Here is a 27,036-nt window from a genome sequence, read left to right on the forward strand (position 1 = left end):
GGTCCTACCAGTACTATTGCGGTTGCTGGTGTTGCTTCTGCGGCTGAAGATGAAGATGATGATGATGATGCTGGCTCTGGTTCTGGTTCTAATGTTGCAAAACAACCTGCAGCATCCCCTACTGGTCCTTCAAATGTTGCTGGGACTACTGCCGCCGCCGCCGCCGCTGCTGCTGCTGCCGCTGCTCCAGGTGCCACTACTGCTTCTGCTGCTGCCCCAGGTGCTACTGTTGCCGCTACATCTTTGCAAGCCGAAGCTACAGGTAGTGTTTCACCATCTCCAGCTGCAGTTACACAAGCTGAAAATTCTTCATCATCTATGTCCAAGCCTTCTAAGTTTGTGTTATTTACTTTGCTTTCTACAGTCTCAATGATGCTTATGTGAAGGTAAGGTTTAAATTCCGGTTTTATTCCTATGGTTTTTTACTGAAATGTGTTTTATCCCCTCTCCTGCTATATTCACTTTGAATTTCTTCACGAAGGTACCTTGTTCCCCCACCTTACGTTTTCATTTATACCAATTTTCGGTTACTATTTTTACAGTTTTACATTGAATTGAGTTTGAGACTCTTTTCGATTGACTCGGATACTATTTTACCCCTTTTGACTTTCTTGCTTAAATCTTTGGTTTGCGAATCATTGATTGTTTTATTATTTTCGGTTTATATTTTAAATACGTTAGATATGTGTTTTAAATATATGTTTGTTTAAAAAAAAAAAAAGAGTCCTGTAGATTATTTGTAAAAGTAATTATGTATCAATTGTAAGAACCGGTGAGAAAAGCTTTGAGTAAACGCTTGGAAAAATTAATTATGCCTAACTGAACTAGACTATTGCTCATAAGAATCACCTGTTCGCATTTGTGACAGAATCATTATCTATCAATATCTCGCTATGTCTGTCTCAACAATAAATACTACGGTTTCTTCGTATAGTCTTTGTAAGTTAGCTCACAGGATGCGTAAAAACTGTAGTTACACCTGATTTTTAGTTGACTATATTTTGTCGTAAGTTTTTCCCAGAGTTTGACGTTCGTGTAGGTTAACAAAAAAAATATATATATCTCAAATGAAATTCGATAATGAATATACAAACAACTGTATCAAGAGAATTATACAGATTTAAAGTTACAAGTCTATATTGTGTAAGATTTGTGTTACCGATGTGTATATCAAGAGTAAATCTTGATAAAGATCGACTTTACAAAAATATAAATTAGTTAACCTGGGCGTTTGGCAAGAGTGGTATGCTTTTTGTATATTTTTCGCAACCATTTTCCTAAATTAGTCTAAATTTAGACCCCCTCACTTAAACTACCCTTTTTGGAATGACCGCTAAAAGCTTATACAAAGGGGGTGCCAAGTTTTACATGGCATTCCCAACTACTTTGCCCGATATACATAACATATTACTAAGAAACAGCTAATCATTCATACCTCGGTAATTTAATCAAATCTTCGATTACGTAGCTGTCCAAAAAAAATAAATATAGTGAGCATAGCCATGGAAAAATACATTACCATAGCAAACCAACTACGGGCAATCAAACATACAAAAAAAAAAAAAAATTTTTTTTAAATAGGGAAAACAAAAGAAACGCGACTAAATTGCATTTTCCCCTATTCCATCATTTTGCAGTTTACGTCGTATTTACGTAACCAACGTTGGAATTTAGCCCTGGTAGTTGATCTCATCTTGATGATCCCAGATGAACCAGGCCGTTCTTTCATTGTTTGTCGCTTAGCAGAACTTGTGTGTTACTTGTCAGGTTATAGCTACAGACAATCTCGCGAACACGAGATTGATTAGAGGTAAACAACATTAGATATAGTAAACACTTTAGGTTTTGTGTAAGATCAACAATAGACAGCACGCACGTGATCAAGAAAGTCTAGACACATCCCAATTAGAATAAGGTTAAGAAGGTTAGTGGAGGAGAACTTATCCTAGTTGTTTGTTAAGATTTGGGATTATAGAATAAGTAATCACTTGCTATCACCCCACAGCCAGCCAGTTATCGATTTCTACACGAAATTAGTCTATTTATTTTATTGTCTTGTCCATTGTTTACTTTGGAATAACATCATCTTGACTTTTTTTTTTTTTGTTTGGCCATAGCCCAAATTTCTGTTCCGTGTCACGAATTTCATAATACAAAAAAAAAGGTTCATAAATATCAGAATTGCCCCTTTGACATTTTGGATATTCCTGTTTGCATGAAAGTAAGTTTAAAGCCTTTTGCAGCAAACACTAATAGCAGTAAGATCTGAATCCACAGCAGACCTCTGTACCTACCATTTGCTTATCACTTGCTCACCACTCAAGACAAAGTCAGACACACTCAGAAGCTGGTGTGCCCATTCTTCATAGTTTTCCCCTTTTCAGTTATAACTATTGTTTTTTTTTTTCCTGCATTGCTAACTTTTTCGTGGTGTTTTAATTTTATTCGGCTATACAGCAGCAACTTTATATATCCATAGCCTTGTTCATTCGTTATACCTAATAGTTAATATCCATTTACAACTCGGTCATTATCATGAGAAAAGAATTGAAATATATTATATGGGGCCACGTCGCTCTTATACTTTACTTAGCCTACTTATCATTTGATTTGATAACCTTGCTTCACGATGATTCCTTCAGTGATGCCTTGCTAGACGTTGAACTCAACCCCTCTGACGGCAAGATCGACCGTCCGGCAATAATACCCAAGATCATCCATCAGACATACAAGACCAGCGATATACCGGAGATTTGGAAGTCAGGTCAGCAAGCATGTGTCTCGTTGCACCAGGACTACCAGTACATATTATGGACTGATGCTAAGGCCCGACAATTCATTAGTGAAGAGTTTCCGTGGTTTTTGAAAACCTGGGATTCATATCCATATCCTATCCAACGTGCTGACGCTATTAGATACTTCGCATTGGTTCATTATGGTGGGATTTATATTGATTTGGACGATGGATGTGAACGGAAATTGGATCCACTCTTAACCGTGCCAGCATTTGTTCGTAAGACTGTCCCTACGGGTATATCGAACGATGTTATGGGATCGGTTCCTAACCATCCATTTTTCTTGAAAGTTTTGGAGTCATTAAAGACATACCAACGCAACTGGTTGGTGCCTTACATTACGATTATGTTCTCTACTGGACCGTTGTTTTTGTCGGTGATGTGGAAACAGTATAAACGTTGGGGTGTGCCTGAAGCGGGGAAAGTTCGTATTCTTATGCCACAAGATTACAAGGCATCCCCTTATTCATTCTTTGCGATTGCGCCTGGTTCATCATGGCATATGGATGATGCCAAGTTTGTCAAGGGATTAGCCAACCATCTCGTTCTTGCTGTCGTTGGGGGGTTCTTGATTGCGTTTTTGATTTTCTACTTGGAGTATTTATTTTATTGCTGGGTTATTTCTCCTACTTTTAAGAAGATGATGGGGAAGATTACCGGTGGGGCATGCTTTGTCATGAATGCGGTATTACGAGTGTTGAAATTGGATAAATTTATTGAATCTTGGACCAGCTACGAACCGGTTGTTGAAGAGACCGCTAACAACAACAACAAGAAGAAGAAGGTTGATCTAATTGGATTGTTGTCTTACAACCACAGCATCAAGCGTAGATCAAGAAAGGATTCTAATTTACCTATTGAGCTCGGAGTATTGGAGAAACTCGCCGATAAAGATACCATCGTTGTTGATAGTGCTGGCGAATCAGGACAATCTCAAACTCGACCCACCAGCGACTACAGCAACACTAACACTGATAATGAAAGTAATGACACAGAAACGTATGTCTTCAAGAATAACGATAATTTAGTTTAGAGAACGGGCTTTTATTTCGATATTAATATTTAATAGTAACTTTAATTAATTTCCTACCTATCGGCACTTGCTTCGAGTAGTTTGAAGTTTTCTGTTTTGTAGCGCAACTCTTCGTGTTCTTTGATTTTAGTTTTGATCAAGTCGGTCAATTGGTCAATGGTTTTCATTGATTTGAATGTGAGTTCCAAGAACTGTTGGGCGCTTATAGGTAATCCTCCGTTTTTACTCAATTGTATCAATTCACGGTTCTTGTTTAAAGTTATCACGAGCGATCCGTCTCGATTTAACTCTTCTAACAAATCGGCATCAAGCAAGCAAATCTCGTCAGCGTCCTCGCCTTTAATATTCAGTTCTTTATCAGTGAGATTATAGAATGAGTAGGTTAAACAGATGGGAATATGCAAGATCGACAACGGTACTGGCTGTCTTTCGTTTATGTCATGCACGACAATGGAGTTCCCATTGATTGAAATATCGGGTTTTTTAAAATGGTGCAAGGCCAACATTACGGCAAAACACCCCACATCGATAAAGTTCCCATCGTAGTTTAAGTAGTTCAAGTCGACGGTGATTTCCCATACTTTCTCGCCGGCGATGATACAGAGACTTTCCAAGTCAAGCGAATTGCTTCTCCTGACTGCCTTCTCAATGATTCGCGCAATCAAAATTTCTTCATTGGATCGCGAGGTGTCGAATCTCATCAGGGCCATAGTGGAAATCTCGCTGTTGATGGTGAATATCCCTTCAAAGGGGCGATCTTCGTACGGAGTGGTGACGGTAGCCGTTACTCGACAGGCGAGCTTAGTTTTGCCCCATGATACTTCGACGTAGCCGTACTCCGTGGGGGACAAGTAGAGGGATATGTCACGGACGTGGTCGAATGGCCGGTCAGTTAGTCTGAATCCGTGTTTTAGGGATTCGAGGAGGAACTTCCTCTGATTTTCTGATATTTCTATGGAACGGGACATGGTTGTGCACAGGTTTGACTGTAATGTGATGAGATTGAAATTTGCAAACTAAATTTTCTAGAAAGTTTTGGCCAGTGCGAATTCGAGTTTTTCAGTCTTTGGTTTTCTTTTCACCCACTTTTGCCTTCAACAGATATACTCACACCCACTAAACAATGATAAGAACAGTGACTGTACCATCTCGCCAGCAATTAGTCAGAAATGCGATTGTGTTGAACAGACACTTTACTACCAACTTTGGAGGCGGCAACAGACCCAACGGCTCCACCATGCCCTACCAATCCTCCCTCAACTTCTTCCAAAGGGAGTCCCTCCCCGCCAACACCATAATCCGGTTCGTGCCCCAACAACAAGCATGGATCGTGGAACGAATGGGAAAGTTCCACCGCGTGCTACCACCAGGGTTAGCATTCCTCGTTCCCCTCTTGGACAAGATCACCTATGTCCAATCACTCAAGGAATCGGCAATTGAGATCCCCAGTCAGAACGCCATCACCTCCGATAACGTCAGTTTAGAGCTCGACGGTGTGCTTTACGTTAAGGTGATTGACCCATACAAGGCCAGTTATGGAGTCGAAGATTTCAAATTCGCCATTAGTCAGTTGGCCCAGACGACCATGAGATCGGAAATCGGGAGCATGACGTTGGATCATGTATTGAAGGAGCGTCAGTTGTTGAATGTCAATATCAATGAGGTGATTAACGGCGCTGCTAGAGATAATTGGGGTGTTGAGTGTTTGAGATACGAAATTAGAGATATCCATCCCCCTCTGAATGTGTTGGAGGCCATGCATAGACAAGTTAGTGCTGAGAGATCGAAGCGGGCGGAAATTCTTGAATCGGAAGGTCAAAGACAATCCAAGATTAACGTGAGTGAGGGGGAAAAGCAATCTATGATTTTGGCATCCGAAGCCGACAAGCAAGAACAAATCAACCACGCTATGGGTGAGGCTGAATCCATCAAGTTAAAAGCGGAAGCTACTGCTGAAGGTATAAGACGTATTGCTCAAGCCATCCAGGAAACACCTGGTGGTGAAGCAGCCGTCAATTTGCAGGTTGCGCAAGAGTACATTAAAGAGTTTGGTAAGTTGGCCAAGGAGTCCAACACGGTGGTTATTCCTTCCAATGTTGGTGATATAAGTAGTTTTATGGCGCAAGGGTTGAGTATCTACAAGAACTTGAACCAAGCTAATAAGAGTTAGCCTTTTCTGTATATAATAAAATGTATAAGCTAAGCTTTCTTGAAGAATCCATCAAGGGCACCTTTACCCACGGCGACCTTTTTAGTTTGAACTTTCTTGATCGTTTTCTTTTGTTCCTTCTTTCTGTTCTTGACGGTAGAATGAATCACTTCGTTCATGTTTGCTTCCACAACAGCAAGGCTCTTTTGTTTTTCTTTTAACTTGGCAAGGTATGCATCCACATTATCAAACTTGTACTGGTACTTTTTAATTAAATCTTGTTTAAACGTCGGTTCAGCAATGTATGAGCCACACACATAATCTATGGCGTACTGCAAGGTTAATTCCAGGACTAATTGTTGTGAAACGACTTCGGTACTGGTCGGATCATTCAACTCAGCCCTGACTTTCTCTATAACCGTATTCTTTTCGTTCGTAAAGAACTCAACTAGTTTGGTGATTTTTTCATTGACAAACTGTATCGACTTGTCCAAAGAAAATTTGTAGAATTTGGCGTCGCCTTGATCTAATTCGTCACAGATCTGTACAAGGGCATTACTAATGACACTTTCTGGCAAGTTGTGACTCCATGCAACTCGATCCATAAAGTCGTCTACTGTGATGAATCGGTCTTCTTTCTGACTGGACAATATGGAAATTAGTAAATACACAAGGTTGAATTTGGACGAGATGATGGTTCGTGGAGACTGTATTATTGCACCAGATGTGTCTGATTCGAGAATGTATGACTTTACGGCATCGCCTGATTTCAACTTTGCCGATTCGCTTGTTCTTATTTCGTTGAGCTCATAGAGGGAGTTTGTAGTTGCATCGAACAAATAAGACTTTGTCGTGGATAGGTTGTTTGATGTGGGTAATTCGAGTATTTTGAATTCAGCGGGGGACTCTGTCTCCGGGAGGAGTATCACTCTGCTATCTTTATCAATGTGCATTACTCTATAGATCTATAGTTGTCAATTAAGTCGATGTGCAACAACAACAACAACAAAAAGAAAAAGTATAAATTATTTACGCGTTCATAAACCAACCCACGATCTGATCAAATCGCGTACAGCTCCAACAGAAGCCAACACCACCATAATCGTGCCAAACACACTGAAACTCAACAGCGAAATCGATGCTGCTCTCGGATCAACCGTCAACAAATGTGCCGTGGCAATGGCACCAGAATTGATCCCGAGCGTCACTCCTCGCGTGACATAATCACCCTTGTCCACTCGCAATAGTCTAAACAATGGTTCGTTGATCAACACGCCGATTATCCCCGATAAGATCGTACACACCGCCATTAACGAGATGGACCCTCCCAACGCCGTCACAAGCGGTGTTCCCAAGGCCAACGTAACCGATCTTCCAATGAACCCAATTGACCGTACTGGTTCGATGCCAATGGCATGACAGGTGATTGGATAGAGGAAAAACGTAAGCACGACAGATATGACTAACGTAGGCATCAACACCCAGAAGTTCTTGATGAAATCATGTCTATGGGTGAACATCGGGAGGGAAAGTGAGACAATCGATACGTCCATTAATGACGAAAGAAAGTCGCCACACCCGGGCCAGACAACGTACTGGTTAGTAAATAAGGTGAGGTAGTTGCGTCCTGTTTTGTAGTATTGTAGATCGAGCAAGAACCCCCTGGGTTTGCCATGCGAGATGAGCGAGCCGATGAAACAGACAAAGAGAATGATGAATGTCAGGATAAGGATCGGGTGGGCAAACTTTTTCGTCACGGGGAACTTCTGCGGAATTAACAAGGCCACATAGTAAGCAAGAATGGTGATACTTAAATGGTATGGTAAATACACATGAAGCGAGTAGTATATCGGCAACGACACAATAAACAAAATCAAGTACAAGATCCAGTCGATGTACTTGGTGGTGAATAGCGTCACCCGTTCACTCCTACTCAACTCTTCCACTTGGATTTGATCAACGTAGGAAATCCGCGACATTTGTCGTGTGACTTGGTGGTCTTCATCACTGTCTCTTTGATAAGTTGGCTCAGGTATGTCCACACCGGATACCTCCTCTATTGTGAATGGATTTTCAGAAGTTCTCCTAGAAGTTACTACTTCTACATCATCGTCATCATTGTCCTTGGCAAAGCTAGTCAAATCAATAGTGGTGATATCATCCCTCTCCAATGTCTCCAACTCGATCTCTTCGTGTTCCTTCTCATCGGTACGTCCCATTTTCGCATATACTAATTTCAACAACTTTAAAAAATACACATCGACACAAATAAGCACCATCATACCTACAACAAAAACACCAGCGATCTTCAAACATTCAATGAATGAAATTGGCGACGACAACGGAAGCACTATAAACAGCGGAATGAAGAAAACATTTATCCATTTTAGCGTAAAGTTCATGGATGGTTTAATCAACCCCAAGTAATTTGTCAACATCCAATTAGCCCCGTTCTTGGCAAACGTGTTTTGATGGCTTAACCAGCTCAACAAACACAAGAAGAGCAAGTTAAGCAAGAGCCCCAACACCGAACACGGGAACTTTATATTAATAATAAGAAGCAATTGGTTTAGTCCGTACAATGTGCATAGGATAATTAGCAATCCGATAGGAATCACGAAATAGGAATTGAATAGATGGGTCTTAGAATACCATATGCCTGAAAAGAAGCCATGGAATACGTCGCTCAAGATGGTTAGTCTGCGTATGTGGTTGGTTCCCTGTCGGGGAACTTCATTAACTGAATGACTGGGCATGATCCTTGTACTTGCATCAGCAATTGCTTTGAAGTTGAAATAAATTTTGATAAAATTGTGGGGGGACTTAGTGGAGGGACCTTATTTTTAATTTTGCACTCCGAGATTTATCCGAGGAATTTCTGAAGGACACCACCAACATCGACACTGCTGAAAGATATTATATATACTGGCTATACGGAATTAGCAACTATATTCACTGATTTTGTTCCAGAAAACTTTAAATCGGGTTCCGTGTCAACTAGTTCCGTAGTTTATAACTGATGGATAAAAGGATGTTTGAACTAATACGCTACCATCTGTCAGGTGAAGTTTGCTCCTACTATGAATTGCAGTATTTTGGTTATTCCTTCTTCTGACATGGTGGGAAACAACTCCAGCGTTGTTCTGGTTAAGAGAATGGTGCATGTAAACAGTGGGGACCATGCAAGAATTATATGCCAGTTAATCATCACCCAAACAGAATAGAAGGATAATGCGTCTTGCAACTCAATTTCTACATGACCTTCTTTTATGGAGGTTTGACGAAAACTCCTGGCTCGAGTTTACTACAGCGACGCCTTCTACATGTTCTCTCGTAATATATTATAAATTCAAGTTACACACCTTACCTATGCCTTTTCTTGAGCCTCAATCAAATCCTTAAATTCCTCCTTGGCATATCTCAATCCACAGTACCCACAAGTGGCAGGTTTAGGTTGGTCCAAGTTGATAAACACCTTAGGATGTCCTTGTAAGGTGCTTCCCTTGTTACCATCACAAACAGCAATATTTTCACCGTGGCCCAAGTATCTCACTGGTTCCTTAGCAATTAAATCAATGGCAGCATAGGGTCTAGGTTGTTGTTCCAAATCTTTTTGAATGAAACGGAATGGGTACTTGCTGATTATTTCCAGTCTAGACTCCTGGGTGGCCGACCAGGTTGTATCTCTGTTGGGGGCTTGTTTGGCAAATTCATTGGATTGTAGCTCGGTTTTAGTCAATTTGGCGCCGGCTGGTTTGGTCACGCTAGTGGTGGAATTGAAACGCAAGAATGAACGGGAGGTTCTGGTTATTCTCAACATGTCTATATATGTATATGCAGTTATGTGATGGGTATACCCTTGGTTTGTATTAGCTTTGTTGTGTTACATAGCGGAAAAAAAATGTATGAAAAATCATATTTTCTCACTCAATCATTGGTGGTTTTTTCAGACGGTGTTACCCGGATGCAATGATACTGTGGAGACGGCGTAATAACATTAGAACTCACAAAGCATAACGATCACGATAATGATAATAACATCACAAGTATAGGAGAGTGTAAATCAGTTGTCACTTGTGAGATTTAATTGTTGTTTTATGTAAAACGTTGGTTGACTTCCTTCTACACAGTTAGCATTTGTCAGTCTGCTGCAATTTTCGCAATACATCACCATCACCCACCCCCAAAGAATGTCAGACCTTAACCCCACGGCGAAAGCACGAATCCAAACCACAAAGGGACCTCTAGAGATCGATCTCTATGCCAGGGAAACACCGCAGACAGCTCGCCAATTCCTTACACATATTCTCAACCAGAAGTACACCAGCTTACAATTCACACCATCATCCACTTCTATCACGGTGTCCCCAACATCGGTAAATTACGACATCGCCGATGAGTTCCATAGCAGGATAAAGTTCAAACGAGGCACTCTTGCCGCATTACGCGATTCAAAGAATCATAACTCGGTAGATGGCTTCTTTATCGTCTTGAATGATTCACCGGAGTTGACTGGGCAATACGTGCCCCTTGGAATCGTCGTTGGGACTGAGTCGTTGTATACAATCAAAACAATCGCCGATGGTGAGTTGGACAATGAAGGTGTTCCTGTTTTCCCAGTTCTGATTGTTTCTAGTGAGGTTATCACTTCGTATTTTGATGATTTGAAGAAGGAGGAGAAGGAAGTAATGGAAGTAGAAAGACCGGTCAAGAAATCAAAGGTTGTGGTTAGGTACGATGAGAGCGATGATGACGATGACGATGATGAGTTTACGATTAGGTCTGCTCATGATGTTCTCAAAGATAAGAGTTTAAGTACTGAAGTCGCCCTGAAGGAAGTTGAAGATATACCGATACAGAAAGAAGCAGTTGAACAGGAAGATGGGCAAGAACTGGACCACCTGGTTGATGAAGAAGGAGGAGGAGAAGAAGAAGAAGAAGACTCACTGTCAGATGAGCTGGACAACTCTCAAAAACACATACACATTCAAGTCGTACGCGACCCAACTATAGACTCCGACTACGACACCAACCTTGATCTTTCAGAATCAGAAAACCCAATAACATTACACATGCTCAAGCAGCACACATTCACTACATGATAACTCGTAATATTATATAATACCTTAAATACCCACCCTAAAAACAATATATAAATAAAAACAAACATAGAGAGCTCCCTCTATTTACAGATACTTGTATATCCCGGTAACTCATCATGTACATTTGGCAAATTGGCCAAATCCAACTCATTAACATCAACATTGTCCTGCAACCAAGGATGCTTCAACAATGATCCGCAATCATAACGCTCATTTAAATCAAACTTAAGACACTTTAATATGAAATCACTAATCAACTTGACCTGAACATCATTCTTGTCAAACTTGTACTTTTCCACAAGGACATCATGCAAGCCCCAATATTTCAACGAATCGATATTCTTAAACACAATCTCGTTTGGATTCTTCAACTTGAAAAAGCGTGAAGTCGATTTACAATCCATCAAGTACTCATCACTAGGGAACTCACCAACCAATTCAATAATCTGGGCCAAGTGGTCTTCGTCACGATCAAAGTACTTCCCGTCATGCGGATCAAACAAGAAATCCCCAGTGATCAACTCAAATATAATACATCCAATCGACCACATGTCCGTGGAGGACCCCCACTTCTTGTACCCAAGAATAATTTCGGGCGATCTGTACTGACGGGTTTGAATCTGGTTGGTGAAATGATGATTGACAAAAGTGGCATTACCCAAATCGGCAATCTTGATCAGAATCTCAGGATCGATATTACTAGTACTCTGAACCGACGATGGGTAAGTTAATGAGCTAGCAGAACCATTTCTTGGGGAAATCATGGGGAAGGACGAGGGTTTTTCGCCACTTTCCTCAAATTGGAAATCAGTGAACAAAACTTCGGAAGTGACGGAACTAGAAAATGGCTTGGATGTACGAATAGGGCAATCGTGTTTCCCATTAATGGAGTTTTTCAGACGTCTATAGTATGACGAAGAGTGGGCCATGCTTGAAGATGAAAACGTTCTTGACTTGGAAAATGCTGCATTCAGATTCTTGCGGAAGATGGCAGTTCCTGCCCGACTCAATCTTGATCTTCCATTAGGTGCAACACCATCACTAGATCTTCTTCTATATTGGGCTAATTTCTGCACTTCAATCGCCTTGATTATGTTATTGATATCCTTAATGTCAAGTAAAATATTCTCCGGCTTTAAATCAGTATGAATGACTCCACAATGATGCATGTAATCCATTGCCAACAACATTTGCTTGACGATCTGCTTTACTAAATTCAATGGAATTCCTCCAACGTATCTGGACTTACTCATCAACTTCATTAATGATTGCGAATCCATCAGTTTCATCATGGAGTCAAGTTGTTGTTCAACCAGTTGTGTAGAAGTGTACGAAGACATCGAATCTTGCAATTCATCAACACAAGTGTCGGTTGGTGAAACGCTAGATTCTGGGGAGTAAGATGACGACTTGCCCGACTTGAAATTAAGTCCCAAACTAAGCATGGACTTTGTGTTAGCCTTGGACAACTTTGTCTTGCTAAACTTTAGTTCTGAGTCAGGATTCTTTTCTTCCTTCAACTTCTTCTTGATTTCGCCATCGACACTTCTAAAAAACTTCTTATACTTGTAAATCAAATTCAAAACATTCTCACCCAAGATTTCAAAAACCATACAGATGTGATTCCCGTGTGGACCTTCAATTTGAAAATCATCCAATAATTTCATGATGTGTTGATATCCTGGATGTGACAGAGGGTCCAGTTCATCAAAATACTTCTTGTACTTGTTGGGCAAATGATCGTTATGATGTGCGGGATCATTTAACGTCTTCAAAATTCGAATTTCATCTTCAGCAGCTTCCAGGTAGTGTTTGCTTGACTTGACAAACTTGATAGCAACATAATAATCAGAAGTGTCCTCATGGGTCACCTTGTGTGGTCCGTTATATCTAGACTTGGCTAACCAAACAGTGGAAAAGTGGCCCCATCCTAATTTTCTTAAAATAATGTATTCACGATTGGGCAAGTTCTTGGAATAGTAGATTTCACCTTTGGACACAGGATGGTACCCTCCTTGTTTATAATCATACTCACTCTCTTCCGTGTTTGGATCGAAGTTCAAGTCGGACTCCAGTTCGGATAAATATGCAACCTCATCGTCTTCTTCCTCTTCTATAACTTTACATGTGTGATGATCGGGGATCTCCTCTTCATCAATAGTTTCACTCTTAGATGACGAAAAAGAGCCCAATCTCAACAACTTGCGGAAATTATTCTTCTTCAGGGGAGTGGCCGAAACAACTTCCTTCTTCTTTGACTTCTTCGACAGAGTGGATGAAGACTCCGACACAATCGAGGCATTCCCTGGTGTTTGCAAAACATTAATAATCGATCCATGACGTTCATGTTCAAACTCTTCGTCGTCGCCCATGTTCGAGGTAGTCATTTCACTATTCTGCAAACTAATACAATCGGCCGTGAACGAGGTGTACCTCTCTTGATCATTTACCAAAGTAGTGTATTGACTCTGGTTGTAGAAACTATTCTTGGGTGGTACATGCAAGGATTCAGGCGCAATGGGGGAGACGGAGTCCGGGTGGTGCTGCTGCTCATCGTCGTCTTCGCCGATGCTTTGGGTCATAGTAATGCCCGCGAAAACATTATGCGGATGGGTGGTGGAGGTGATGGTGGACGACTCGCGGGTGCTTGTGCCTGTGGTGGGTGATAAGGACGATTGATACTTATTGGGGTTGCTCGAGCTGCTACTTGTACTTGAGCTGCTGCTTATTAAGCTAGAACTGTTTATGGACGATGCAATGTTAATGTTTGGAATCTTTTTAAAGAATGTCAGTATGTTGAATTTGGGTTTCTTGTCGTGGTCATTGGCAGTGGTAGTGGTAGTAGTATTGTGGTTGTCTGATGATACTGGTGTTTGTGGATTAGAATTGGTGATCTTAGTGGTGGGTCCATCCATGGTGGTGGTATTAGTAGAAGCACTAGTATTTCTATTAACCAAGATCATAGTGGGCGTAGAACTAAGATCATTGAATGATGAAGCGTTTAATTGAAACTAACAAGAAATTGTTGTTGTTGTTTGTTGTGGTTGTCAAAAATATTGCAAATTACTAATCGTTGCTTTGCAAAAGGGTCAAATCGGAAATGTACACAGAATTTCTTTTTTTTTTTGGTATGTGGTGGTAAGTTGTAAATGGTAACGGCTCGGTTTAACACAATGATACAATTGTGGCTAACTTATATTGGTACGCTTAAAATGGCTCACTACAGTGACGTTTTATTCGCTACAGTTCAAAAAGAGATAGAATGCAATGAGATATATAAAATTGGGATTGTGAATTTTATTTAAAAAGGAAAATAAAATTATTTAAAATTGACACTTCCCAAAAAAAAAAAACTGTGGTGGTGGTTCGGACATAGCATTTTTTTTCTCTGTGTTGCTGCAGGTGTTTATCTTGCATAATTGCGGGTTTATTTCGGAATAAAAAAAAGAGCAAATAATATCGCAAAATCCAAGTTTCTTTTTTTTTGTCTGTCTAACCCTGGTTTTCTTCATACCATTGGCTTAAATGCAGACAAAAAAAAAGGAATGAGAGATGGTTGTCAATAATTTTTTTTTTCGATTGGCTTCTATTGGGTCAGATCGGTCCGCTAATAATTGATCAAGCTCCAGCATCGGGTATTAAATCTAAGGCGGCATTTTTTTATCATCTAAACTACTACACTGTTGCATACATTATCCAACAGAAGCACTCAGAATAAAGTTTTAAAGTTACGGTAATTATAGTGAAATTATAACCTTGTTTTAATCAGGGTAGAAATCGCCGAATGGTTTGATCCATCCCCACGAACTCCTCATTTCACCCCTCGATCCCCCAACAGTTTTCGTCACGACCTTCCGTTTCAATTCTTTTTTTTTTTATTTTTATCTGCCCGCGTTCGTTCCCCTTTTCAGGTATACTTTTTTTTTGTTGGTTGGGAGTTTCAAGTAGGGCAAACCCGCTTCAAACGTGAATGAGGAGAAACAAACAAACTTTTTTTTTTTAGCAACAACAACAAATTGTAACTTGCGCTATTGTATGTTGTGACACCCACCCCTCCTCATCCTCCTCCCCCAGAAAAAAAAGCTTAAGTTGGGGTATAATAGAACGGCAAACGAATCTTCGATGAATTTCAGTTATTTTTCTGTAGTGTGTATTGTAGCATGATTCGATAATTGCACACTCACTAAAAATAGCCTGCTTTATTGTTTATCAATTGGGTGATGATAATTTCCAAAATTCCAACCCTGGTCACACGGAGTTCGGAACCATCAGGCTGTGTGATGTAATCATACTTAATCTCAATGCAAGATGGATAAGATACTCATTTTTTGTCACTCTTCATCAACTTGACTTTTCTTTTTCTGGGATCTTCCGGGGGCGAAGGGCGTCGATACCCTTTTTGGGGTGGTGTGTTATTTTTATGGTTATGAAGCTTTCCGCCCCTCGGAGGCATTTTTCCGTGATATGGTTAAGAAATTACATGTCTGCCTCAACCTTATCAAGGTTACAACCGTCATGATCAAATATCAGGTCAGGGCCACTACGGATTATTTCTAGTTACCATTAAACTTCGAAATATTCTACGGCGTTCTCTACATCGTAAAGACTAACTTTTCTAGGCACTCATCTTGGCAATTTACAATTACACCTCCCCACGTTTTATTTTTCGGTGTCTGGTTTCTTTTTATTGTCCTCATCTCTACTTGTCTCATGATTTTACTCTTGGTAGGGATGAATATTTTAAACTATTATATTATCTGAGGCTCTGTTTGTGTGGCACGGATATATTCCAATTAACGATTGCATGATCTCGTAGAATGTGTTAAAGGTTTTCACTAAACATTCGTAATATTCGTAATGACAACCAAAATAGGATTGACCTATCATTTCAAACCCATCCAGGGAGGAGGGGGGGAGGGTGCTTCCACGTGTCAACAGGAATCACCCAAGTAAGGGGGGGGGGGGGGTGGAAGGACCATAATAAAGGCTAATCTATACATGGTGAACTTTTCAAACATCTTCTGATTTTTCTGAAAGGGTTGAAGATGCCCACGTTGCTACTAGTCTTAAACGAATAGGCTAGTGGAATTTAAGAGAATCCACACTTGTTTATTTCATATGCCCTTATCTTGGGTCGATTTTGTGTAACTTTGTCTAAATTATTGCGTTATGCGATGCATCGACGCATATCTCTAACGAATACTGAATCCAAGAATATTGAACTGTAAAACCGTATACTTTGGGGTTTGACAACCCTTGGGAATTATCATGAGATACAACTCGCAACCAAACAATACATTCCAGGGCTCAGGACTTGAAGAAGAGGAGGAGTTACAATCTTATTATTACAATTGTCGGCAACTCGCCCGGATCTTGCATCGAAAAAATAATAAAAGCCCTCTTTTAATCGGGCCGAGTAACAAACCATTTCCTCAAATTTTGACTCGTTTCTCTACTGCTCTGAGATACACCACATCGTAGAAGATGGCTAGTTTTCTGCTTGGGTTTCCTACACCATCTCGTCTATGCAATGCTTGATTCGCAAAAGCCAAATAAGGCGTTTCGCGGAGACGGCCGAAAGATTGTCTCGCAACAAGCAACTTTTTTGTTTTTTACCTTTCATTGACATAATAATTTACAATGAACACGTTTGTAATTTAATGATAATATTCCCTGTCAGGAGAACATGTGGGCTAGCGCTGAATAATGCTGTCTATCACAAGAAAGCCTGATTTCTGACATACCCCACAAGACTACTAGCTAGATCGAGGAAAAATAGAAACATGCGGAATATTCCGCGTTAATTCCGCACGTTATTGTTTAAGGTACATAATTATTTTCACAAATTGTTTATTTCATTTATTGTTTGATGAGTTAGTTCCTTGTTCTGTCGGCAATGATTGCCACCAGTGGATCATCACAGGTATGGAAAGGAGACCGTATTACTAATTCTCGGTATAACACTGCAATGTTTTAATTCCATGGAATCAAATTCCGTATACACCCCCGCTCGTATATTATGCCAAGTATGTGTAAAAAAGCACTTCCTAAAATTCCCCAGCCCTATCAAATACATTTTGATATATTTTTTAATAAATTATTTTTTTTTCTATTCTTTATTTTTTGTTTTTTGCATCCATCACCATGGTTAAACAAACACCCGGAAAGCCAACCCACATGTTTCACTTTTTTCATCACGATGAGCAAACAAAGCCAACAGTAGGTACCAACGTAAATGTAGGTTTAAAATTGATAGGGCCATCCTTTGTTCTTGCGGTATACACGTGGCAGAAACAGTACATAACAATACATTTACCGAATGAGGCTTAAATTTAAAGTAGACGGCACAAAATCTAGCAACCCAATTATGCATATGAATTAATAAATGGCAAATGAGTATTAACAAAGAGGATGTAGTGTTAAATTAAATAATTTACGAACGTGTCTCCATTTTAATAAAAGTACCAAATTGAAAGGGCAAAGACGTGTTCACTATTGTTTGGGATCTTGCATTATTGTCTATTGCGCTTCTTGTTTAGACACGATGTACAGACAATAGAAATTCCAAATCAAAATCACTGACTATATATAGATATCGAGAATTCCTCCCTTGAACAAGGATTTCCTAGCTTTTTTTCTCTATCCAAACAAGCTCAATATGTCTTCTGATAAGTCTAACAAGATAGTTGAAACCATTAGTGTTGCTACTAATGATGGTCACAAAAAACATTTCAAATATGATAGTGAAGCTAGAAAGGCTCGTTTTGAAGGCGGGGTTAAGTTGAGAGATGCTCTTATGATCTTGTGTGCTGGTTTTGCTTTGATCTCTGATGGTTACCAAAACAACGTTATGTCCATGCTTAATAAAGTTTTTGCTCTTGAATATCCAAAGGAATATACCGCCTCTATGTCCACTCAAGTTTCCAATGCTTCTCTTGTTGGTACCATTTTAGGTCAAGTTGCTATTGGGTTGACTTCTGATTACATTGGTAGAAAGTGGTCTATTGTTTTAGCCACCTGTTTTTTGATCTTTGGTACCATCATGTGTGCTGCTTCTCATGGTAATACCGTCAACGGTATGTTCTGGATGTTGACCATTTTCAGAGGTGTTACTGGTTTCGGTATTGGTGCTGAATATCCATCTTCTTCTGTCACTGCTTCTGAAGCTGCCAACCAATCTGTCAAGAGAAGAGGTGGTGCATTTATTTTGGCTACTAACTTGCCATTATCTTTTGGTGGTCCATTTGCCTTGATTATTTTCTTGATTGTCAATAGAATTACCGGAACCCACTATGATGGGTTATGGAGAACCATGTTTGCCATTGGTGCTTTCTGGCCATTGTCTGTTTTCTACTTTAGATTGAAAATGGTTACTTCTGAATTATACACCAAGAGTGCCATCAAGCAAAGAGTTCCATACTGGTTAGCTCTTAAATATTTCTGGCCAAGATTGATCGGTACCACTGTTGCTTGGTTCCTTTATGATTTCGTTACTTTCCCTAACGGTATCTTCTCCGCTGGTATTATTTCCAATGTTATCAAGGATGCTACTAACGTTGAAAGAATTGCCGAATGGAACTTGTTATTGGGTGTCATTGCTCTTCCTGGTGTCTTCATCGGGGCTTACTTGAACGATGTCATTGGTAGAAAGTACACCATCATGATTGGGTTCTCTGGTTACATTATTTTCGGGTTGATTGTCGGTTGTGCTTATGAAAAGATCAAGGGCATCACCGCATTGTTCATTGTCTTTTACGGGTTGATGATGTCCATGGGTAACTTGGGTCCAGGTAATGGTATGGGTTTGATTAGTTCTGAATCCTTTGCTACTCCAATCAGAGGTACTGCTTATGGTCTTTCTGCTGCTATTGGTAAGGTTGGTGCTGTTGTTGGTACCAAAACTTTCACCCCAATCCAAACTAACTTGGGTCAAAAATGGACCTTTATCATCGCTGCTATTTGTGGGTTAGCTGGTGTTTTGGTTACTTTTATCTTTGTTCCTCACTTAAGAGAAGATGATTTATTGGAACAAGATATCAAGTTCAAGAACTACTTGATTGATAATGGCTGGGAAGGTAAGTTTGGTATTAAGGAATATGATGCTGAGCATGATGAAGATCTCGAAGGTGAAGAAGATTCTGAAACCGATGGTAAGGAAGATGTTGTTGAGCACACCGTCCAATTGAAATAGGTATTTTTGTAATGTATAATAATTAATTGAATCTTAATGTAACTTTACTAGTAGTCTAGTGCCTACAGCGAAAGACAATTTGTAGCAACTAAATTTTTACTTGCTATTCAATTTTGTGATTGAAAACTAAACTAGTCTACGGGAAGTATAAGGTGCTTTTTCAAAACCAAATCAATTTACCTATAAAAAACCTCTATATATATATATACAAACTAAGCATTGTAAATTTGGTCAACGGTATCAATAATAGATTCCTCAAGAGGCTTGAATTCAAATCCAAGAATCTTTTGAGTTCTAGAATTATCAAACTTATGGATTCTCTTGCTAGTTTCTGGGTTTCTAGATTCATCACCCTTTGGAACAGTTGTTTGTGGGAATTTCTTGTTGATAATATTAGCAATTGTGTCAAGAGTGTAACTTCCAGAAACAAGCAATAATCTCTTCAGAACAGCTTCATCCTTTTCAAAAGCAACCAAGTGAGCACGGGCGACATCTCTAACATCAACGAAAACGTGACCTTCAGCAGGGAGTACATCGTTCTTGGTCAACTTGACAACCTTGTTAATGACTTCATTAGAAGTATTCAAGGTGGTCTTATCCTTAATAGCATAAGCTTGTGGACCGAAAACGTAAGGTGGGTTAATGAAGGAAATACCAAAGTTCACAGTTTCCTTGGCAACGAAATCATGGGCAGCCTTTTCAGCATACTTCTTGGAACCAAAGTATCCAAACATTGGGTTTGACAAAGCTTGCTCGTAAGTAACTGGGTTCCAATCATCTTCATTGTATACTTTGTTGGCATCGAATTGGGGGCCGAAGCCGAAGACGGCAACAGCCGAAGAAGTAACCACGACTCTTTTGATTTGTGGACCATGTTCCTTGATAGCCTTAAGGGCATTGAGGGTACCACTAACGGCAGGCTTCATTAAATCATTTTCCACATCTTTGACTGAGAAGGAGAATGGGGAGGCAGTATGTAAGAAAACAGTGACTTCGGGGTGCTTCTTAAGAGCGTCATCAAAAGCACCGTCTTCAGTAAGGGATGGGACAATTTCGTAGGAAAACTTGTCATTGTTGACTAGAGATTTTAATTCTTCACCCTTGGCTTCAGATCTCACTGACCCGACGACATTGTAACCCTTGGAAAGCAATTGTTTGACGATATGTTGTGCGATGAAACCGTTGGCACCGGAAACGAAAACAGAAGTGGTGGACATATTAGTACTTGTAGTTTGATATTATTGTTTGTTATTAGTGATAGAAATGAAATAAGATTGAAACAGAGTGAATCATTTCATATTTATACTTTTTGCCGTTCGCATCTCATTGCAAATTTTTTGTGATTGTTGGCTTTGCTGCAAAACTAACGTCAAAGTTTTCGCCTAAGCCAAAAAAATATTCGATTTGTAAGCTTTGGTTCAAAACTGTATGAAATTTTCCTGCATACGGAAATAAGACCACGGAGTTAGACCATCTTTTCACAAACCCAGGTTCTGACAAATTTCAGGCTTAACTCCAGGATTTCTGGTGATGCTGGCAGAATTGTAAACTCTTTAGTGAACTATGGAATATAGTGATTTAGTTAAGTGTTGATTAGTAATTTCTATTTCATATATTCTGGCTTGCTTGTTGCACGAAGAACTACAATGCAGGTGTGTCACGGTTAGAGAATGGAGAAGGATGGAAAGGAATGGAGAAGAATGGAAAGGAATGGAGAAGAATGGAAAGGAATGGAGAAGAATGGAAAGGAATGGAGAAGAATGGAAAGGAATGGAAAAGAATCGACTTTTTCTTGAAGTGCCAGTTCCGTAAGGCTTTACTACCCTCTACTCCTTGATGTTATAGAACCGTAGAGCTGGATGTATATACTTAGTCTCCTTGTCCTAGAATCATAGCTTGCTACAGGAATTGTAATGATTGCCTATCCAGCACGCAATTTTAACTTCCTCTAAGTATTGCTATTTTCGTTATTTTGGATATCCTCTGATGCTAGAGTTGTTATTGCCCTTGCTATATTTCCAATTACTGCAAAATTCGGAAGAAGAAATAAAAAAAATTAATGATGATCTGTGCGGGTAACACCTGGAAAATATTTCACTAGTATCGTTTTTCTTAACCTGGAGCACTATCTAATCATCAGCAGCTTGTGCTTCTTGTACTTTGAAGTACGGTCATTCCCTAGTCAGTAATAGAGCAATATATTCAACTGATAATCGTTGGCTTACTGTATCACTAAAAATCTCCATCACTATTACCTATTGCAGACGTCATCGCACTACAACAAACATGTCTACAGCAGAACCACCACACCCAAAGAAGAAAAAGGGAAACCCACCAACGCCCGAAGAGATTGAGGAACGAAGAAAGCTCAAGCAACTCGAAGTGATTCCTGAAGGCATGAGTAAAAGCGAATGGAAACGTCAATTAAAACTGCAAAAATGGCAAGAGACAAAAGAACAGTATCGAGAATTTCAACGAGCCAAGAAGAAGGCCCAAAGGCAAAGGCTGAAAGAACGTAAGCGCAATGCAGAGGCTGAAGAAGAGACTAACTATCATCTGATCAAAAAGTCTAAGGTGATGTTGGGTAAACAAATACCTACTGGTGTCACTTGTATTTTTGATTGTGAATTCGATGAATTAATGAACCAAAAGGAAATCGTGTCTATGTCTAATCAAATTTCCAGATCCTATTCTGCTATGAGACATTGTGAATATGACTTGAAATTGAAAATTACTTCATTTAACAAAAACTTGAAGAAAAGATTTGATGATGACGTATCTCAATATAAATTATGGAAGGGAATTGAGTTTAATTCTCAGCAGAATATAAGCGATCTTATCACCGAAGAAAACAAGCTGCAGTTCGTCTACCTCACTGCTGATACTGATGAAGTAATTGAAGAACTTTTACCAAATCACACCTACATCATTGGTGGGATTGTGGATAAGAATCGACATAAGCAACTTTGTTTGAAAAAAGCTCAAGAGTTGGGTTTGAAAGTTGGTAAGTTGCCAATTGATAAATTTATAGAAATGAATGGTAGACATGTATTGGCAACATCGCATGTTTATGAATTATGTTGTAAATGGTTTGAAAATGGTAAAGATTGGGGCAAGGCTTTCAATGAGGTTTTACCACCAAGAAAAGTAAAAGGACAAGCTAAACCTGAAGAAGACAAAGGGGAGCAAGAAGAGCAAGAAGAACACCTGGAAACACCCCTGTCCGAGTAGTTGTTTATAGATGTAATTAATTTTTCAATTATAGTTCCCCTCGCAATTTCCCCTCCTCCGGAAAAACTATTAGATTGTAACTTTCCGCTCGTCTAACATCCAATCCCTGTTTGCCCCAACACCATTATCCAATGACATCAATAGACTACTCAAATCTTGCCGATAGATTAATCACAATCTACGCGAAACAGAAAATTGTCCTGGACAGGAAAAAGTTCCGGATAAACCACGCTGAACTCCAAGAATCACTCGTCCTCCCCGTTTGTCAATCAATCCACGTTCACGCTAATTGTGTCGATGTCTACAAAAACCCAAACTATTTGAATGAAGTATTGGATACAATTGACTTGGCTACCATCTATATGAATGTTGATAAACGAGAAAATGAACCGGACAAGAATCCAAATTTAAAGTATGACGATTTCGTGGTGCTTGAACTACTTCAATATTTCAAACACAACTTCTTTACTTGGGTCAACACGCCAAAGTGTCCTAATTGTCAAGATGAAAAGAATGTGGAGAGTAAAGGATCCATTCCATTCAATCGTACCTTGCCTAATCCGGATGAAATCAGTATTGTCGAACACTATCAATGTTTCCAATGTGGGACCAATATTCAATTTCCCCGTATAAATAATCCTGTATCTTTACTTCGAACCAAACAAGGAAGATGTGGGGAATGGGTTAACTGTTTTATGTTGATTCTTCAGGCACTCATTGGCGAGGATAAAGACAGAATAAGATATGTTTGGAATCAAGAAGACCATGTCTGGTGTGAGTATTATTCCTACGGATTGAACAGATGGGTCCATTTAGACCCTTGCGAAGCAGTCTATGATGAGCCTTTATTATACTGTAACAATTGGGGGAAAAGAATGAGTTATGTAATTGGGTTTAATCAAAACTATATTATTGATTTAAGTGATAAATATATAACTCCAGAAAAACAGATTGAAAAATCATCCGTCATAAGCAAGAATAAAGTTGACAAACTCATTAACTACTATAACAGCAACAAACTAGCCAATTACTACAACCAACAAGTTCTGAAGTTGGGAAACGAACATAAAGCCTTGTTATCTGTTTATAACGATATAATAATACCTAGAAACCAGGAATTGGATGTTATGAAAGAACCAAACAAACCTTCGGCAACATCTACCACACTTACAAAGGGTAGACAAACTGGTTCTGCTGCATGGACCAAATCTCGTGGTGAGGATGGCAATAGCTAACTATGTCTGTATTCCCCTTGAGTGTCTAAATAATTTTAATCCACACCATGATATCAGAGCCCACCACCAAAATACGATATATATGCACCAAAGTTTCAATACATAATCGTCAATAGTTTTGAATATAGTATGTAGGTAATTGTATAACGATTCATTGCTGCTTGAGAAAGGGTAGATTACAAACTTCCATAGTTCAAAAAATGAGTTTATGGAAACAACAAACGTAATCCAAGTAAAGCCAAGAATCAAACGGCCATAAAATTCCAACTTTGAGTAATCAATCTCGTCTCCTTCATTTGTAGATTTAACGTGTCCAATCAAGGGTAATGGATCAGTTGATTCCATTGGACATCTTATGTTAACTAAAGAATAAGAGTAATATTTAATTTTGACAACGCGGAGAAAAAGTATTGACCAAAAAAAAAAATCTAAAACTAGTTACACATTTGGGGTTATCTTCAAACTGTATTCGAAGATCTTATTATAGAACTTACCTCGGAGTATAATAGCTAGTAATTACTGCTGATTGACAAAGTGTGATATATGAAACCATTGTAACTATGAACAAATGCAGTGATTGACTGATTCTTTACCAATACTTAGAAAAGTAAGTCTACATGTCTTTATAAATTTGTTTTTAATTAGAGAAATTAGAGAAAATTTTAAGAAAGTAAACAATTAAGAGAAAGATGATAAATTAAATAAAAAGTCAGATCAAGTAATACCAAGCAATCATGTAACTGTGAAACAGTTAAATAAACTTAGCCTTTGTGGAAAATCACAAGCTGACACCCAAAAAACAATACTCAACAACCCTCTGACTTTTCTAATATACTTCTAACAGTTCAGTATTGAGTTTAAGGGAACTTAGTTTGAATTAATAATTCTTATTAAATTCACCTCGAAGTTAGCCAATTCATCCAAACCTTTGATAAAGGTTTGGTTTGAAGTGGTGCAATAACCTTTTGGAGTTGTAACTCGCTCAACCTTTAATCACATCTAGTGTTTCATAATCATTTCATAAATACATGAAGTTTAGTAACAAAGTTAAGATAACAAAACATTTCAACGTGGAATAGAATGGTAACACAGTTAATGGTAATTGATTCAGTAAAGTGGTCTTGTGGTGTTAGGACATATAAGAGCACTGCCAGCACACTTTTGAATGATATCCTTTCTAAACTTTTCCCTGCGTTGTTTGCTCTTGTGTACTAGGTCAGAATAGGTATCAGAACGAGTAACAGGACGAGATCTAATGCGTTCTTTTTCTGAATCTTCTGAATCACTTTGGTTAATATAAAGATCAAGGGAGTTGTAATCTTCATACTCTCTGAGCAGGTTTTCGTGTTCCATTCTCTTTATTTCCTTTCTCTCTTGATTTCTTAATATGCGTCTCTTGTCTTCTTCAAGCTCTCTTTGTATTTTAACAATAACTTCCTTGTTTCTTTTGTCCAAGAACTTGGAGGCACTTCCATCCTTAAGATGGGGCCAGTTGAAGTTTTCATACTGCCATGGAGCACGCAACAAGATTGTTGACTCAGATTGGTTGCTGAATGAAATTTCAGGATTGGTTCTAGTAGATTCATGGACAATACTTCCAGGAACTAACCCTCCATTATAAGTGATAATATCCAGGTGGATAATTCCAGAAGCATTAGCTTCTTGTGAACAAGAAGACATTCTCATAGTGAGTAAGGATCCATACACACTACTCAGTTGAATGCATTTAGGAGCAACATTATGTATATGGGATGAAGCAACTTGTGAGTGAAGACAATGCTTTCCAGTGAGTAAATTGGTTAAGGAATTATAGATGCTACTGGTTTCGATGATTTCTGGAGTGGCATTATGATTTTCGGAATCGGCTTTGAATTTTGGTATTTCTTGATTAAGCATTTGGAAAATGGTCAGGCTGATACTTTCTTGTCTAGACTTGGCTGAGGCTGAATTGATCTTTGATGACAAGGTGGGAGATTCTTTATTCAAGCTTGCCACAAAAGTATCAGTGTTATTAACTAACTTTCCGCAGATGTCACGCGTTGAAACAGCAAACTCATTCATGGAATTTCTAATATCATCTGGAATTCTTTCACCATACTGGTTCTCAGCTTCAAATAATCTAACTTCAAGTACTTGTAACTGTTCTTGAAGCTTTTTGATAGTTGTTTCACGACGAGGGGTTTGACAACATTCAAGGCAATATTTGTCCAATATTTTTCTTTCAGTTGTTTTTAAGTTCTTCCAGGCCAATAAAGCTTTGGTTTTCTTCAAATTACCCGACATTTCGGAAACCAAACCAAATTGAGATTGGATAAATTGGGATGAAGTAACATTTTGATCAGTGGAACTTTGAGGTAAACTTGGGATATATGAGGAATCTTGTTCATTACTGGTAGCAATATCACTAGAATTTTCTCTGCTCCTTTTTCTAAACCAATTGCTTAATTTAGAAAAATGGTGTTTGTGTTTGTGGTCAGAAGGAACGGATTTTAAAGTGGAGGTTTCTTGGAGATCAGGAGTGAAGTTTGATGGAATGGAAGAAACGTCAGAAGGGTTTTCATTTGGGGAATTTCTTTTAGATTTGTAAAAGAAACTTCTGAGTTTGGATCTGAGGGAAGGGATTTCGGTAGTTTGAATATCAGCGTCAGAACCAGATTCAACAATAGGAACTGGTTCTTCAGCAGGAGTGAAAAGACCCCAGATAGTCTTGAAGATTAAGGATATCAGTGTCATAACACTTATCAAGTGAAATCTAATTGATACTGATAAACAATCAAATTGGAACAAAGAAAGAAAGTTTACAAAAGTTTACAAAAGTTTACTGCTTAAAAATGAGAATTTCTTAAATTTATACCGTCCAAGTTTCGCAGCCGCTGTGTTCTCATGGGTGCAAATATACTAACCAAGCGAAAATTTGAATCATGCGGCATTCCTTAACTGGGAAATAAAAATATTAACTCCTACTTTAGTACATAATTTTGTCCCAGAATTGGTTTATAAAGGGTTGCTTTTTTTTTCAGAAAAGGCATATCAAACATCTATAAATCATATTAAACCCAAAATATTCATTTAAAAAGTAGCTCTACACGATTTTAGTTTACGTAATCGTTATTTTGTGCTTTTCTGGTCAATTATCTAGCAAAATATACTCCACTTTGGAACTATTAATACGACCAACTAACGAAGCAGGTAAAAAATTCAGAAATATCAAAATAATCTCTTTCTAGTAAATGTTTTATTCTAATCATATCATAAACATCTCAAATATCACAAATAGGTCATAATAATTCATCAATGACA

The 27,036-nt window shown here is 38.9% G+C and overlaps 15 protein-coding genes across 15 annotated transcripts in view; 6 read left to right on the forward strand and 9 right to left on the reverse strand. All coding sequences in view use genetic code 12, as the record gives it.

Annotated features, from left to right (window-relative positions):
- Window positions 1-2,223: 2,223 nt before the first annotated feature.
- Window positions 2,224-27,036, forward strand: part of MIT1 (mannosylinositol phosphorylceramide synthase catalytic subunit) — a gene marked incomplete at both ends in the record, with an annotated part of 145,983 nt that continues 121,170 nt past the window's right edge. Inside the window, 3 exons of the mRNA XM_007374305.1 lie at window positions 2,224-4,844; window positions 12,091-12,137; window positions 16,514-16,550. Of these exons, the coding sequence (XP_007374367.1) occupies window positions 2,536-3,828 (1,293 nt within the window). The remainder of the gene's footprint in view (window positions 4,845-12,090; window positions 12,138-16,513; window positions 16,551-27,036) is intronic.
- On the reverse strand, window positions 3,882-4,796 carry SPAPADRAFT_136976 (exosome non-catalytic core subunit; the record flags this gene model as incomplete). Its single annotated transcript, XM_007374306.1, has 1 exon — window positions 3,882-4,796. One exon carries the CDS (start codon window positions 4,794-4,796, stop codon window positions 3,882-3,884), a length of 915 nt encoding a protein of 304 aa, XP_007374368.1.
- On the reverse strand, window positions 4,897-9,869 carry SPAPADRAFT_70828 (uncharacterized protein; the record flags this gene model as incomplete). The annotated part of the gene is made up of 2 exons (XM_007374307.1): window positions 4,897-8,636; window positions 9,057-9,869. 2 exons carry the CDS (start codon window positions 9,157-9,159, stop codon window positions 7,015-7,017), a joined length of 1,725 nt encoding a protein of 574 aa, XP_007374369.1.
- On the forward strand, window positions 4,909-6,984 carry SLP2 (Slp2p; the record flags this gene model as incomplete). Its single annotated transcript, XM_007374308.1, has 1 exon — window positions 4,909-6,984. The coding sequence occupies one exon, from the start codon at window positions 4,952-4,954 to the stop codon at window positions 5,996-5,998; it is 1,047 nt and encodes a 348-aa protein (XP_007374370.1).
- Window positions 6,028-6,930, reverse strand: SPAPADRAFT_136855 (uncharacterized protein; the record flags this gene model as incomplete). Its single annotated transcript, XM_007374309.1, has 1 exon — window positions 6,028-6,930. One exon carries the CDS (start codon window positions 6,928-6,930, stop codon window positions 6,028-6,030), a length of 903 nt encoding a protein of 300 aa, XP_007374371.1.
- Window positions 9,072-9,848, reverse strand: SPAPADRAFT_60199 (uncharacterized protein; the record flags this gene model as incomplete). Its single annotated transcript, XM_007374310.1, has 1 exon — window positions 9,072-9,848. The coding sequence occupies one exon, from the start codon at window positions 9,795-9,797 to the stop codon at window positions 9,345-9,347; it is 453 nt and encodes a 150-aa protein (XP_007374372.1).
- Window positions 10,168-11,079, forward strand: SPAPADRAFT_49794 (putative peptidylprolyl isomerase; the record flags this gene model as incomplete). The annotated part of the gene is made up of 1 exon (XM_007374311.1): window positions 10,168-11,079. One exon carries the CDS (start codon window positions 10,168-10,170, stop codon window positions 11,077-11,079), a length of 912 nt encoding a protein of 303 aa, XP_007374373.1.
- On the reverse strand, window positions 10,196-12,342 carry SPAPADRAFT_60200 (uncharacterized protein; the record flags this gene model as incomplete). The annotated part of the gene is made up of 1 exon (XM_007374312.1): window positions 10,196-12,342. A coding segment is annotated over one exon (1,179 nt), but the record flags the coding sequence as incomplete, so codon positions are not given.
- On the reverse strand, window positions 13,745-14,313 carry SPAPADRAFT_60201 (uncharacterized protein; the record flags this gene model as incomplete). Its single annotated transcript, XM_007374313.1, has 1 exon — window positions 13,745-14,313. A coding segment is annotated over one exon (220 nt), but the record flags the coding sequence as incomplete, so codon positions are not given.
- GIT1 (Git1p) lies at window positions 17,738-20,556 on the forward strand (the record flags this gene model as incomplete). The annotated part of the gene is made up of 1 exon (XM_007374314.1): window positions 17,738-20,556. The coding sequence occupies one exon, from the start codon at window positions 17,738-17,740 to the stop codon at window positions 19,268-19,270; it is 1,533 nt and encodes a 510-aa protein (XP_007374376.1).
- On the reverse strand, window positions 19,148-20,523 carry SPAPADRAFT_60202 (SDR family oxidoreductase; the record flags this gene model as incomplete). Its single annotated transcript, XM_007374315.1, has 1 exon — window positions 19,148-20,523. The coding sequence occupies one exon, from the start codon at window positions 20,485-20,487 to the stop codon at window positions 19,483-19,485; it is 1,005 nt and encodes a 334-aa protein (XP_007374377.1).
- Window positions 21,406-22,558, forward strand: SPAPADRAFT_60204 (tRNA (guanine(9)-N(1))-methyltransferase; the record flags this gene model as incomplete). Its single annotated transcript, XM_007374316.1, has 1 exon — window positions 21,406-22,558. One exon carries the CDS (start codon window positions 21,557-21,559, stop codon window positions 22,499-22,501), a length of 945 nt encoding a protein of 314 aa, XP_007374378.1.
- On the forward strand, window positions 22,610-24,098 carry SPAPADRAFT_60205 (peptide-N4-(N-acetyl-beta-glucosaminyl)asparagine amidase; the record flags this gene model as incomplete). The annotated part of the gene is made up of 1 exon (XM_007374317.1): window positions 22,610-24,098. The coding sequence occupies one exon, from the start codon at window positions 22,633-22,635 to the stop codon at window positions 23,734-23,736; it is 1,104 nt and encodes a 367-aa protein (XP_007374379.1).
- On the reverse strand, window positions 23,737-24,081 carry SPAPADRAFT_54862 (uncharacterized protein; the record flags this gene model as incomplete). Its single annotated transcript, XM_007374318.1, has 1 exon — window positions 23,737-24,081. The coding sequence occupies one exon, from the start codon at window positions 24,079-24,081 to the stop codon at window positions 23,737-23,739; it is 345 nt and encodes a 114-aa protein (XP_007374380.1).
- Window positions 24,844-26,469, reverse strand: SPAPADRAFT_49800 (uncharacterized protein; the record flags this gene model as incomplete). Its single annotated transcript, XM_007374319.1, has 1 exon — window positions 24,844-26,469. The coding sequence occupies one exon, from the start codon at window positions 26,467-26,469 to the stop codon at window positions 24,844-24,846; it is 1,626 nt and encodes a 541-aa protein (XP_007374381.1).

The sequence above is a fragment of the Spathaspora passalidarum genome, assembly GCF_000223485.1.
Source record: "Spathaspora passalidarum NRRL Y-27907 unplaced genomic scaffold SPAPAscaffold_3, whole genome shotgun sequence".
NCBI classification, from domain to species: Eukaryota; Fungi; Ascomycota; class Pichiomycetes; order Serinales; family Debaryomycetaceae; genus Spathaspora; species Spathaspora passalidarum.